Source organism: Ambystoma mexicanum, chromosome 4q, assembly GCF_040938575.1.
Source record: "Ambystoma mexicanum isolate Mex_15411 chromosome 4q, UKY_AmexF1_1, whole genome shotgun sequence".
Classification (NCBI taxonomy): Eukaryota; Metazoa; Chordata; class Amphibia; order Caudata; family Ambystomatidae; genus Ambystoma; species Ambystoma mexicanum.
The window spans coordinates 541,494,574-541,509,222 of NC_090928.1; the positions used below are offsets into that span (position 1 = coordinate 541,494,574).

The window sequence follows — 14,649 nt, forward strand, 5'->3', positions numbered from 1 at the left end:
GCCGGGCCTGGATCTGGCCCCTCCGTCGAGCCTGGTTCCGGATCCTCCGTCGCTGGTATGGGCAATCTCGTCCTCCTCTCCGAACATAAGGATTGTATCACCAACAAAATGGCTGCCGAGTAATCCTGCGGCTCCGGAATCGACGGGTGACTAGGACCCTCGCCGGTGCCGCCGTCGCTCTCGTCATCACCCTCGTCGGGATCCCTCCCGTGGGAACGGGCCTCTTTGATGCCCTCGTCAAGGCCCTATAAGACTTCTACCAGCTCCTCCTCGGATGCTGTGTCCCTGTCCACAATGGCCACCGCTGCCCCCCCTCTTTTTCCGCCGGGGTCTTCACGGGGGTCTTTTCGATGGGTCTGAAAGAGGCTTCCCTCTGCGGAGGCAGGAAGACTCTGGGCCCCGAGGTCGCCTCCACTGGTGTAGCCTCCACAGGCTGTACCAGGGCTGCCGCGACTTCCTCAATAGAGGCCTTGGCCGGGTGAATCAAGGTCTTTACCACCTTGTGTGGGCCTGTGGCCTTCACCTTGGGGGGGCGGGGTGTCACTGCCTCGCTCCCCCTCGGCCGGATCCTTCGAGCTCGACCGGGGCCTCTCCAGAAGCTTCGCCGGGTTCTCGGCCTTGCTCTTCGCTGAGCCAGAGCGTTGGCTCGTGGTTGATGGCGCTGGAGAGGGTGCGCCCTGCCTGGCAGCCAAGGAGCCCGACCGTTCGGCGCCTGCGGACTCGCAGTGCTTTGCCTTCTGTTGGGCCCCTGTCGCCGGGGCGCCCTCACAGGATTTAGAAGACCGCTCTGACTTCTTTTTCTCACCTGACGGGCTCTTTCCTTCCAGCCAGTTGGAGAGATGAAAGTGTCGGTCCCTGGTGGTCCGTTCCGACATGTTCCTGCAAAAAGCACAGTCCTTCTCCACGTGCGTTTTGTCCTCATTAAGGCAGTAGAGACATTTCGAGTGCTCGTCCTTCTTGAACACATTCTGAAGTTGGCATCCAGGGCAAACCCTGAACAGCTTTCCGGGTGTCGAGCTTCCTTTCTCCTGGGCCATGTTCGGGTAGGCCGCAGAAACTTCTGGACTCCTCCAAGAAGCATAACTCGACGAAATCTTCACCCTTGAGGGGCGTAGAAAAATCCGACACGAATCCCTGTTACTCGGATGTAAAGACGGTGGAGCTTGAGGCTCTATTTGACCGAAAAATGAGAAATTCTCCTTGAAAAAGCACGAAAACGCACCAAAAGCTCGAGAGCTAAACACGAGGACTCAAACACTTGAGCGTGCGGTAAAAATCTGAGGATGGCTGCCAGAGGCGGGGTTTAGGGAGAGGGCAGTCATTGGCTGGGGGCAGTATGGCCTAGAGACCAGTGATTGGTTACTACTGAGAAAGACAGATCAGAAATGAAACTGATACTGATTTTTCCTTTACCGAGGATTCCCGGCCTGACGACGGGGAATATTCATGAGCATGTGAATCCATGCCAGACCCCATGCTGGAGAAATATATATATATATATATTGAAAGAGGCATGATTCTTAACATACCACATTCTCATTAGTTAACATTGTATCAATGTACCAGAGTCAAAAAATGACTATTGTAAGTAAGGAGGCACAGGTTACTTACCTGTAACTGTTGTTCACGAGCATGGGTCTGGCATGCATTCACATGCTCATGAATATTCCCTGTCGTCAGGCTGGGAATCCTCTGTAAAAAGAAAAAAGTTTCACTTTCATTTACAAACAGTCTTTCTCCTATAAACCAATCACTGAGCTCTGGGTCATACTGCCCCCAGCCAATGACTGTCCTCTCCCTAAGCCCCTCCTCTGGCAGCTATCTTCAGATTCTGGTAACAGGTAAAGTGGCAGTATGACCAAGAAGAGCCGCAGAAGGGCAGGAGGAAGGGTTCGCATGTGAATCCATGCCAGGCCCATGCTGGAGAACAGGTAACTTGTTCCTTCTACAGCATGGGGTCTGGCATGGATTCACATGCTCGTGATTAATGAATACATAGCATACACAACCACGGGAGATGGCAAGGCTCAACAGAAGCAATTACTCTCATCTCCTCACTAGGCTCACCTTCAAGCTAACAGGTTGAACAGCACTGCTCATCTGACCCTGGACTCCTCTCTGGAATCCCTGTCGACGCAGGACAACTTCGTGAAGGTGTGTAGACCTCCACGTAGCAGCCCTGCATATGTCCAGCAGGGGCACACCAGACAGGAACGGCGTTGTCGCAGCGATCGCTCTGGTAGAATGGGCTCTCGGACAGTCAGGCAGGGGTCTGTTTGCCAACGGTGACGAGGGATGCAGCCGGAGGGCCATCTGGAGATGGAAGCCTTCCCATTGTTCACAGGACCAAAGTTCACAAAAAGATGAGAAATCTTCCAGAAACTGTGTGGGCCACATAAAACTTCAGCGCTCGAGCCACATCTAGCGGGTGCAATGTCCTTTCAGCCTTCGGAAAAAACACAGGCAACACCCACGGTTCGTTGAGATGAAATTCTGACAGAACCTTGGGCATGATGGAGGGGTGCGTCCGGAGCACCACCCTCATCTTGTGGAAAGTCAAATAAGGCCACTTGCAGGATAGGGCCTGGATCTCACTTACTCTCCTGGCAGAGATGATGGCCACGAGGAAAGCGGTCTTCCAAGACAAGAACTTGAGCGGAGCTTGATGCATAGGCTAGAATGGAGCCCCCATGAGCCTTTTCAGCATCACGTTGAGTTCCCACACCCCCTTCAGAAATGATCGAAACAGTCCTTTGATGAACTCCTTGACTAGACGGTGCGACCAAAGCAAACACCGTCCTGGAGACCTGGTGTAGCGGGAGATAGCCGCCATATGCACCTTGGAGGCATGTGCCTGCCCCGACTTAGCCAATGATAACAAGTACGGAAGGACTTGGAGGGGCTGTGACCCTCAGATGGTTAATCTTCTGCGACCGGTATCAAGTTGCGAAAACCTTCCATTTGTGCCCCTAACACTTTAACGTTGATGACATCCTGGCCTTAGCCTGGCCTTGGCAAGGCCCTCCCTAGAGTCCGCAGGCAGCTCGTAACCACCAAACTCTAATGCTGCAGGAGCCAGGCCTTCAGATGCAGCGACCGTGGGTCATGGTGCAGGATTACGCCTTCTCTGGTGAGAAGGTCTGGTAGCTTGACTGGAGGTGACACCGACAGGCTGAGAAGGTCTGGTACCAGATTTGCCTCGGCCACGCTGACGCAACAAAGAATCATCCTGCACTGGCACAGTCTGAGTTGACTGATGACTCGTCGTAGTAGAGGCAACGGAGGGAACGCGTACACGAACAGGCCCTGCCCAGGGAAGGAGAATGCGTCACCCATGCTCCCGACTGGGGAAACCTGCCGACGATCCTCCGGCACTGGGTGCTCGTCGCCGTCGCTAAAGATCGATCTGGGGACTGCCCCACCTGAGGAAGAGGTTGTCCACTTGATCCTGTCGAAGCTCCCACTCGTGGCAAGAATGCAGCTGCCTGTTGAGAGCATCAGCGACGGTGTTCTTTACTCCAGCCAGGTGAAAAAGATTGAGAAACATCCCCTGGGTGACGGCCCAGTGCCACAGTTCCTGCGCCTCTCTGGAGAGCGCCAGGGATATGGTGCCCCCATGCTTCCGGATGTAAAACATTGTGTGGTATTCTCTGTGAAGACCCTCACCACTATGCCCTTGACCCAGAAGAAATTACTTGATGGCCATAAACACTGCCCGGAGTTCTAGGACGTTGATGTGTAGAGTCTTCTCCTCCGGCAGCCACAGACCTCTGGTGTGGAGATGTCCGGTGTAGGCTCCCCAGAAGCGTCCGTCGTGACATCTCCTGGTAGGGGGGGGGGGGGGAATCTGGAAGTCTATGCCCCTGGCGATGTTGGAGCGCACGCCCCACCACCTTATCGCCCTCGTTGGGCACGATCCAATCTTTGAAGCTTCTGGACATCTGCATCCGTTACGTGTACACATGTATCCCCTGTAGGTGCAGATGGGCCGCCACCGGAGCCAGGCTCTTCGTAAAGACTCTGGGCACTGACTTCAGTACAAAGGGGAGAGCCTTGAACTGGTAGTGCTTCTCTTGTACGACGAAGCGCAGGAACTTGCAATGTTTTTCGTGAATGGGGATGTGGAAGTACATGTCTTCTAGATCAGACGGCGACAAAGTCCCCTGCCTCCAGTTAGCTGAGCACGTGCTGCAACAGGACCATCCTGAATTTTTGGGACTTGAGTCGTCGTATATCGAGAATGGGCCTCCAGCCCCCGTTCTTCTTTCTTACTATAAAGTATTGTGAGTAATCTCTGGAGCCCCGGAGTCGCATCAGAACCAGCTCCATCACCCCTTTTGTTAACATGGCCTGAACCTCCAGCAGCAGCCGAGGGGGATGTGTTGTTCCTGCTGAAACTTGCTGAAATTCCAAAGTGTGTCTGTGGGCGAGAGCGTCCAGCACCCATCAATCGGTGGAGATGTTCTCCCAGACGCTGATGAAGTTCGCCAGCCGGCCTCCCACTGGGGTGCAGGGGTCGAGGCACGACAGCTTGGCCAGTTCAGTCCTGCTTAGAGGCCAGCGTGCCGCCTTGGGAGCCTTGATGGAGACAGCCACCTCCGAAGGCCTTGGAGCGACCCCTGTAGGCTTCCTGGGTCATGAAACAGGACTGGCGGTAAGAGGACGATCCGCTGCCGAAACCCCCTTCGAAGATCTGCCCGACTTCCCTGCTGAGGAACGAAAGGATGGACGATGCTGTTGCAGCGTGCCCACGGCACAGGTAATCTCTGTGTTGTTCTTGATGGCCTGAAGATGGCCGTTCTGAAGAGATTATCTCCGTTTAACAGCATGCCCAGGAACCTCGACTGGACCTCTTGTCTAAAGTTGGTGGCCTTCAGCCAGCCACAACGACGGAGGCAAACCCTGTTCCCCATCTGGCAGAACCCCGTGTCTGCAACGTCCAGGGCCACAGTAATGGCGTGGTCCGACACCACCTCGCCTTTCTGAAGGATTTCCATCGCCTCAACCAGTTTGTCCTCAGGGAGGAAATCCAGGATCTAAGCCATCTTGTACCATAGCTCTCGGTCATACCTGGTCAGGATCATCTACTCGCCTTGACCGTCGTCACCGCCGAGTAGATGACCCTTTGACCCTTCTACCCACGGCGTCCAACTTCTTCCCCTGGCTGTCCGGGGGAACGGAGGCTGAGGACGACAGGTTGGACCATTTCTTTATGCAGCCACCAAGACCGTGTCTGGTGATGGCTGCGACCAAAGACATTTGGGTGCAGACTCTGGCATCCAGTATTTCTTCTCCAGCCGGTCTCTCTTTGAGGCTGGGGCTGATGCTGGGTTCTTCATCATTGCTAGACCCTCGTCCCAGAGATCGTCGTTTGGGGGGGGGGGGGGTGGGGGGCACCACCAGAATGGTCTTACTTTTCTCCTGCCGGCGTTGATAAAGGAATCCCTCCTCCTGCCTGAGCTGCAAGAGTTCTGAGGCGCGGGCGACCATTGAGTGAAATTAACCCACTTCATCCGGGGAAGAAGCCCTTGGTGGCGGAGAGATGTTGTTGTTGTGGGGAGGACTCGGTGGTGGTTGATGCAGAGGTGTAGGGTGCTGCTTCCTTTTCTTCAGGGGCGGTGCCGGTGGACTCGCGGTGCCGTCGGCATCCTCTTCTGCATCTACGTGTGGAGGGTCAAGAGAATGTCCTGTGACAGGTCACTAGCGGGTCCTGTGGGAACAGGTTCACTGGGCCCAGAGCCAGTCTCGTCGTCAACATAGTCACCCCCACCAGAGGAGACTACCTCCTCGACGCGACCATCGTCGTCCCCAAAGTCTTCCGGGAAGGAGGGGACGGAAACCATGTCCTCTTCGGAAGAAGGAATATCTGTGCCCTGGAGCGCTTCCACGCAGCCTGTTTTTCGGGTCCTGAGGGGTCAGTCTCGGACTAATGGCTGGCATCCTCTTTTCCGGGATCTTTTCCACTGGTTCTGGCGAAGCCTCCCGCCTTGGAGGAAGAGCCACTCTGGCCACCATCAGTGTACCCTGGACCGGGTCAGTCCCCTTCACCTTTGAAAGGGTGGCCGTTACCAGCTCAATAGATGAAGAGGATTTGGCCTGGATCACCTGGGCCTTCACGGGCAGGTAGGATACCTGGTCCTGCTTGGCCTACTCTGGTTTCTCTGGCAGCTTCCCTGGGGTTTCTGTTTTCTCTTCAACGAAGAACTGGAGCGATGGCTGGAGATTGAGGCCGATGGAGACGATCGCGCCCTGGCCCTCGCGGGACCCGCTTGCACCATGAACCCGACGGAAGGAGCGCCCTCAAATGACTTAGAGGTCCGCTTTGGCTGTATCCACGTGAGGCATGCCCCTGTGAACAAAAGGGGTAGAGGCCCTAGCTTTAAGCCACGCCACCAGTCTGATGTGCCGATCCTTCATAGAGCACTTGGTAAAGCCACGTCAGATCTCGCAATCTTCCTCCTTGTGCGTCGGATGAACACAAAGGCACTGGGAATGCTTGTCCTCCACAAAAACATTCCTCAAACCGCAGCTGGTGCAGAGCTTGAAGAAGGAACCCCTGTCATCCTCCTCCGACATGGTCCGGCGTGCGGTGTAGGCCCAATAGCCTTCTGTAAACTTCGAACAAGAAACACTCGACGATTCTGCCCTTGAGGGGGTGATGAAAGATGCAGACAAAAAGATCCCCGTTAGTCGGATGAAGAAATGATAGAGCACATTGGCTCGATCTATTTTTTTAGCCAAAAAGCGCGTACAAACACAGAAAGCTTTAAGAGCGAAGCACAAGGACTCCCAACACTTGGACGTGCAGTAAAAAGCTGAAGATGGCTGCCAGAAGAGGGGCTTAGTGAGAGGATAGTCGTTGGCTAGGGGCAGTATGACCCAGAGCTCAGTGATTGGTTTATAGGAGAAAGACGGTTTGTAAACGAAAGTGTAACTTTTTTTCCTTTTTACCGAGGATACCCAGCCTGACAGAGAAATTCATGTGAATCCGTGCCAGACCCCATGCTGGATAAACATTTATTTTACAAATCTAAAATCCTTTAATACACTCTTTCCAATGATTCATATGGTTACAATAAATCAACAGGATAAAAGTCATTTTTCTGTATTGAAACCTATCAACATTTACAAAAACATGGGCTTCAAAACATCATTTAAAAACCAAAAGCCCTGTTCTGCCTCACATGGGTCATAAATCACAATTCTATTTGAGAGAGGCACAATGCTCTATCCATGCTTTAACACCAAGCAAGCACAAAGATACAGCACAATTCAAAGTTCTAAACTAAACCAGAAAGCATATATCAAGAGCATCAATGAAATGAAGAAAAAAAAACATTATTCCAGGTATCAATCAGAATAAGACCTGCATTACAGCACAGAGTACATTCAAGCAAAACCCCAAAGCAAATGGACTTATAATATGCAGGCTTTGAAAAGAGGCATAGCATCCCCTTTGATCCGTCTGAAAGGTCTGCGACAGCAGCCTCTCGTCTCAGTTTGTCTCATTTAATCAGCCAGTCCTCTAGCGAGGCTTTACTTGGCGTTTGTATAGGGTATAAATGGAACCAGCCTCTCTTGCCCCAATTATAAACTTACATGTCACTCGGACGGTATGTAAACCCATGTTACATGGACATTAAACTATGCCCCACATTTGTGATGTGGATTAACATCCTACAATAGAATGTCCCCTTTAACACGGGACAACAACAAAACTTAGTGTCTGGCGACATATCAGCTATTCGCAAGGTGCTCGAAGCGTCTCGCATCGTTATGTATCCTCAGCAAGGTGCTCTGATGGTCTATCCACGTTATCATGGCACAACAAGATTCTCGAACAGCATTGTGCTGCTTCGAACTGAAGGCCTTTTGCATGGTGCCCTGGCCTCCTCAGCAGACTGCTGTTTGATTATTTTTATGGGGAATGAAAAATCAAGTTGCTTTCATGGCTTGCGGTTTCAATATGTAAGCATATGTAGACTTAAGAAATAAATATGTAAGCATGTTTGCATCCATGTATGTTTGAGTAAGCAATCAAACTTCTAGACTCGTTTTTATAATGAATGATTACACTGGATCCTCGCAACAACGGAGAAAGCACCCACCAGGTAGGTCCTTGCCAGCATCCGCCTGCAGGGCTTGTTCCCACCTGTCCTTTACCTCCATTTTGGCCTTTGTTTTCCTCCTCTACCCATGCCGTCCCCTCTTCCTTGCCTGACCCTCGCTCCCTGCCCCATGCATGAGCGCCGGATAGGTCAATGACTGGGTCACATGACCAGAAACTCCATATCAAGGATCATCCCAGGGCAGTCTTACCCATGCAGTCCTCGGTTAAGGGCCACAAGGCAAAGGGCAGCTGACGCTCACAGAAATCGTAAAGTGTAATAACATGTAAATTGTACAGCAGGGCAGGCTGGGAGGGGAAATGAGGAATACGTGGGAGGAACATCCAATCGAAAGAACGTTACCAGGGGTAAATAACTTGTTCCTCTAATGGATTGTGTCCTCCCATATATTCCTCATCCTATGATAAACTCTGAAAGCGGTAATAATTTGGAGGTGCGAGTACCAATTAAATTTAGATCCAATCATGGACTGAATGAAGGACTGCTTTTGCAAATTGTCCTCCCTGACTGGAAGATTAATCCAGCCAGTAATGTTTTACGAAAGTATGGATAGACGACCAAGTGGCCGCTGAACAAATATCAATGATTGGGACACCTCTTTAAAGAGCAGCAGAGGTTGCCATGCCCCTTGTGTAATGTGCCCTTAAACCTTGCGGCGGGTCCTTGCCTGCTAACCTGTAGCATTAGCCAACAGCCATCTGGATACGGTTTGTTTAATAACCGCAAGACCCAATTTGAGACCAGTGTAGCCAATTAATATTTGGTCACATTGACGAAATTTAGCCTTTCTGGAGATATAAAAGCTGAGAGCCCTTGTTGGGTGCAGTCTACGCAACCTCGCCTCCTCCTTTCCTGGATGAGGAGGTCGATAGAAAGTTGATAATGTAATTTTTTGTGACAAGTGGAAGTCAGATTATCTACGGTAAAAAAAAGGCGGCTTTGCCTTAAGAATGACCTTGTCTTTATGGAATACCATGTGTGGCGCTCAACAGGAAAGGGCCTGCAACTAGCTTACCCTGCGAGCTGATGTTATTGCAATAAGCAAAACGTTTAATGTCAAGAGCCTTAAAGGTCACGAGAGTAAAGGCTTAAAGGGAATGCATGAGGTCCCATACAGGGACATTGAATGGGACTGGTGGATATACATTAGAAAGGCATTTCAAAGATTGCACAATCAGAGGGAACTTAAAATATGTATCCTCCTTTGAAGAGCGCTTGAAAATGGAAAGCACTGCTAGGTAACCCATAATTGTTCCAATCTGGTGCCCCAGATTTTCCAAATGTAACACAAAGGAAAGCACTGTAGGTGTGTCACATAGAAAGGGATCCACATTTTTATCCCTGCACCAGTTGCTGAACTTGTTCCAACTGCAAAACTACAAAGATTCTGTTGCTGGCCTTCTGGCCGAAAGCAAAATCTCCATTACGTCATCCGGGAGTTCCCAAATTTATATCTCAGCCTTTCAGAAACCATGCGTGAAGGGTGAGTGTTTGGACCTCTGGATGGAGAACCCAACCTTCCTCTTGCGAGAGAGGATCCTCTCTTTGTGGAAGATGGATTGGAGGGCAGATGGACATGTCCAGAAGGTCCGGGTACCACTTCCTCCTGGCCCAATCTGGGGCAATGAGGATCATGGGTTTCCCAAACTTTCTCAACCTCCTGATCACATGAGGAATGACGGGGATTGGAGGGAACACGTACAGGAGTGGAAACTCCCATTCCACCATGGACGTGTCCCCTAAAGCTCCTCTTGGAGGAAATTCCCTTGAGCAAAACAGTTCGCACTTTCGATTGACACTTTTCGCAAACAGATCCCCTTGAGGGGTTCCCCAAAGGGTGAAGATCTCTTGAAGGACTTCCAGAACTAGTTCACACTCGTGGGAGATTGCTCTGCCTGCTCAGAGCGACTGCCGTTGTGTTCTGCTCTCCGGCTAGGTGAACTGCTGAGAGAGAGATTCCATCTTGAATTGCCCAGAACCAGAGCTGCATTGCCTCTCTACACAGTGGTAGTGACCCTACACCTCTCCTGTTGAGGTAGAAATATGGCCACTGTGTTGTCTGTCATTATCAGGGCATTCTTTCCCCGTACAGACGGCAGGAAGGCCTTCAACGCTAGTCTGATTGCCCTCAGCTCCAAAAGGTTGATATGTAGTTTGGACTCCGATGGAGACCAATGACGGCGGATTGTCAGATCGCTGGTGTGGGCTCCCCACCCCGTGAGTGAGGTGTCCGTCACTACCGTCAACTCCGGCCATGGCTGCCAAAAAGATTCTCCATTGAGAATGTTGTGTTTGCAAGCCCACCATAGAAGGTCGTGAACAACTCTGTTCGGAACCTGCAGGTGGCCTGACATTCTCCCTGAGAACTGGGAACACAGAGTCCTGAGAGTCCATTGGAAGAATCTAATTTTCAGGCGAGCCTCTGGCACCAAGAAAATGCAGGATGCCATGAGACTGAGCAACCTCAGAAAATCGAATGCCGGAAAAAGCTGGGTACTCTGGAATTTGGTGGACTGCCCCAATACATTTTTGAGTCTTTGGGATGGTATCAAGTGAGACTTCTTGTAATTGAGGGAGAAACCCAGTTTGTGAAGAGTGGCAGGTTACGCTGAGATGTTCCCGGGCCTGCTCGGGTGAACGAGCCCTAATCAGCCAATCGTCCAGGTAAAGGTAGACATGAATCCCCCTCTCTTAAAACTCGCTGCAACCACCGCCAACAACCTGGTGAAAACCCTCGGGACGTAGGTCAGCCCGAATGGCAGAGCTCAAAATTTATCACGAGAACCGCCAACCGCGAATCTCAGGTACTTATGCTAGAGATGGATTAGCACATGAAACTAAGCATCCTGAAGGTCCAATGATACCAACCAGTTTTCGAGTAGAAGAGCCTGAAGGATCTGAGAAAGGGTAACCATGTTGAACTGTTCCTTCCTGTGTAACTTGTTCAAGTTTCTTAAGTCGAAGGTGGGTCACAATCCCCAGTCCTTTTTGGGGATCACAAAGTATGGGGAAAACCAACCCTTGTTCCTTTCCACTACAGGTACAAGTTCTATTGCACCTTTCTCTAGCAGGGTAAAGATTTCCTGCACAAGGAGCGTATCTGGAATTTTTAAAGAGTTGTTCCCGGTGGATGATCCGGAGGCCTTTTTTGAAAATGAAGGCAGTAACCTTGGGCCACAGTTTCCAGTGACCAAGCATCTGAAGTAATGCCCCACCATTTGTTCAAATGCTAAGTAATTCTGCCTCCCACCGGGCTCTTGTGGGTCAAGCCCTCAGAGTGCTGTAGAGGCAGCTGAAGCAGCTGCTGAAGGCAAGGCTGCTGCTGCTGCTGCTTGAGCTGATTTAGCACCTCTCCCTCGTCCACCACGAGAGAATCTTCTCTGAGCGGCTTGTCCTCTTCCAAATGAGGAGTAGAATCAAAAGGACTGACCCCTCCAAGAAGATGAGCCCAAATAGGGTTGTTGAGGCTGTCTAATGGTGGTGCTAAGGGATTTAGTCGCTGCCTTTCCAAATTCTCATCCGCCTTGCTGCCAAACAGCCTCGAGCCGTCAAGGGGCATGTTCAGTAATCTAGCTTGCACATCTGGTGCAAACCCAGACTTTCGCAACCACACAAATCTGCATAACACTGTACTAGCCGCCATGGATCTGCTAATGCAGTCTGCAGTATCTTAACCTGACTGAAGACATTCACCCATTGCCTCCTTAACATCCTTGATGATTGCCAGGAGCCGCCTCTTTCGTCTCCTTCCGTGATGTGGTCGGCCGCAATAGCAACACAGTCCCATAGGGTAAACGTAAATCTAGATAATGTTCAAGTCACATTTGTTGACTTCAATGCCATACTACCCGCAGAGAAAACTTTCTCGTCCAGGCATCCACTCATCCCCGTCAGGAGGGAGGGATGGGTAAGCCGACTGCTTTGTAGATGTAGCAGCCTGAACCACCAAGCTTTCTGGTGTGGGATGCTTAGTGAGATACTCCAGGTCACTGCTGGATCGTCCGTACTTCCTTGCAAAGTTTTTATTTACTGCAGCCACAGTTTCTGGTGTCTCCCAATTTGGCGAGACCCTTGTCTGTAATGCCATATGAAAGGGCAAAATTGGGTCTTTCTGAAGACCCTGGTCCAAGATGTCCGTCATGTCATCTTGCTCAAAAGATGGAGTGTGCCTACTCCATCCTAAAAATTCAATAACCTTTGCCATATGTTTTCTATAGGATGATTCAGCATGCTCAGAACGTTCTGGTTTGCCAAACTAACTCTGGCAAAGGTATCCAAACCATGGCTGATTGAAGGTTATCGTATAAATCTCTTAGCCTGGACTCATCAAATATTAGTTCCTCTGGCACATTAGGTGTGCCAAACTGTAGCACAAAAGGTGGTGTATTGTCATCAGAGGGAGGTAACTCCTCATATATGACTGACAGACTTAATAAAGACTTAATACTGCAGTAAATAAAATAGTACTTTTTAGGTAAAGGTTTGTAAACCTTTTCCTGTACCACTACAGGCTTCGACAATGTCGAAGTAGTCATAGTCGACGATGGCTTCGAAATCAGTGCCGATTTAGTTGGTTTCGGCGACTTTGGTGTCAAACAGATCTGATGCCGACTGGGTCGGTGAAGGAGTCGGCATTTTTGACGTCTTGTACTCTTTCGACGGAACCCTTGATGGGCTAGGTTCCAGACTCGTCGAAGCCCTTGACGATTTTTCATCGGATTGAGAACTTTCTCGATGCAAAAACAGCCTCAAGCTCGGCATCGAAGATTTAGTCTTCGACTTCTCATTGTCGTTATTTGGAGTGACTGGGGCATGGCTCTTCCGCTTGTCCTTCGAGGCATTCTCTAAGATTCGTAGCATTTCACTACAAAATGCGTCCCATTTTGCAGGGGGAATCGGATTTCCTAGGACACCCGATTACCTCCGTTGAGGAATCACTGGTGGTCGAAGGTGACCTATGACACCTCTTCTTGGCGTTCTTCGAAAGACTAAGAATGACACAATCGACTTCTCGATCGAGACCTTTTTGATTTTTTGCATTGGGAAGAATCCCTCAACTCATCTGTCTTTTTTGACCTCTTCAAATGTGACATGGAAGCTAACCTCCCAACCAGTTTACCTTTACGCTCCCCGAGAGCCTTCTCGGTCATCGCCTGACAGAAGCCACAGTCGGAGGTACGGTACCCGGAACCCAAACACCACAGACATACTCTGTGGGGGTTCGTGAATGACATCTTTGACCCGCAGTGTTGGCACTTCTTAAAGCCCGAAATGGGCGTCGATGGAGTTGACGAAGAAGACATTTTTCAAACAAAAATCACTATTTTCACTGAAGAATTAGCTCGGAAAAATGGAACTGAAGCCAACAGGCGGTGCGTGCACTCATTATACTGATTATGTTGAACGGAGGCCCTCGAGGGACATCGACTCAACACTGCACACAGCGCCCTCTATGGAAACAAAATTTCCGAAGCACCTGAAGCTGGAGAGAATTATCATAAAATGAGGAATACGTTGGAGGACACAATCCATTCAAAATTACGATTCTCATAATGCAAATCACTAGAACTATATGCCAAAGGGCAAAACCTCTGGCCATGGAGTTTGCACATTAGGCAGAATTGGGAAATTAACAAGTCACATACTAACACACCCGAATTTCTATGTCACATAATGCAAATGACTCAATTTGCTTATGAGATAAGCCTGTAAAAGAAACCACTGTTGAATACAACAAACGTATAAGGTAACTATCTGATTTATTTAATTGAGGACACCTGTGAGACGCACTTAACTGGGGCAGCTTGCTTTCAAACCACATTTTACATTGCATTCCTAGTATATGGTATGCTTCAATGAGGAGTTGCTTTTCATCCCTCTGCACTCAAATAAATGCAAGGTGAACAGACCATCCATCTTTAATACCAAAAGCAGTTTTAAGATCATTAATAAAGTTTAAAAAAATCACATTCCTTCCCAACTTAAACATACACTGATAGAATAAAACCACAGCATGTCCTTTTAAAGTAAAAACAAAATCTTTGATAAAAACCTACAGCAAACGCAACGTAGGAAAGGGCATCTCAAGTATACCTGTTTGTGCTTCATTATATGGGGTCCAGAAAGGCCCAGACCCAGTGACCGGTCGCTCATTATTTCCTCCACTGGAATGACGACTGTGCTTCCTCCACGTATGTGGCGAGGTGGGCGGTGACTGTTGAGGCGACACAACTGGAGATGTAGATTCCTGATTTAAAAAATATTCCCCCAAAAGAAGAAAAAAAAAATAAGACCTTGAGATTCGATTTTATGGTTCTAAAAAGCCATAACATCATGCTTTAATCTTCTCATTTAATTTTCTGTGCAGTTGAAAGTAAAAATTACTCCATTTTCATTTTTTGCTTTTTTTTATTGTTTTGGTTTATTTACAAACCTTTACAAAATCACAAAGATATCAAACCTTGATTTTACAGAAAAGTTAAAAAATACAAGAATAACAGATTAATCCAAAATGTACACA

The 14,649-nt window shown here is 49.5% G+C and overlaps 1 protein-coding gene across 6 annotated transcripts in view; it reads right to left on the reverse strand.

Moving 5' to 3' along the window:
• Window positions 1-14,649, reverse strand: part of REPS1 (RALBP1 associated Eps domain containing 1) — a 2,155,944-nt gene that overhangs the window by 1,749,787 nt on the left and 391,508 nt on the right. For all 6 annotated transcript variants that reach the window (XM_069608106.1, XM_069608108.1, XM_069608105.1 and 3 more), the window contains one exon: window positions 14,223-14,376. In XM_069608106.1, coding sequence (XP_069464207.1) covers window positions 14,223-14,376 — 154 coding nt within the window. The remainder of the gene's footprint in view (window positions 1-14,222; window positions 14,377-14,649) is intronic.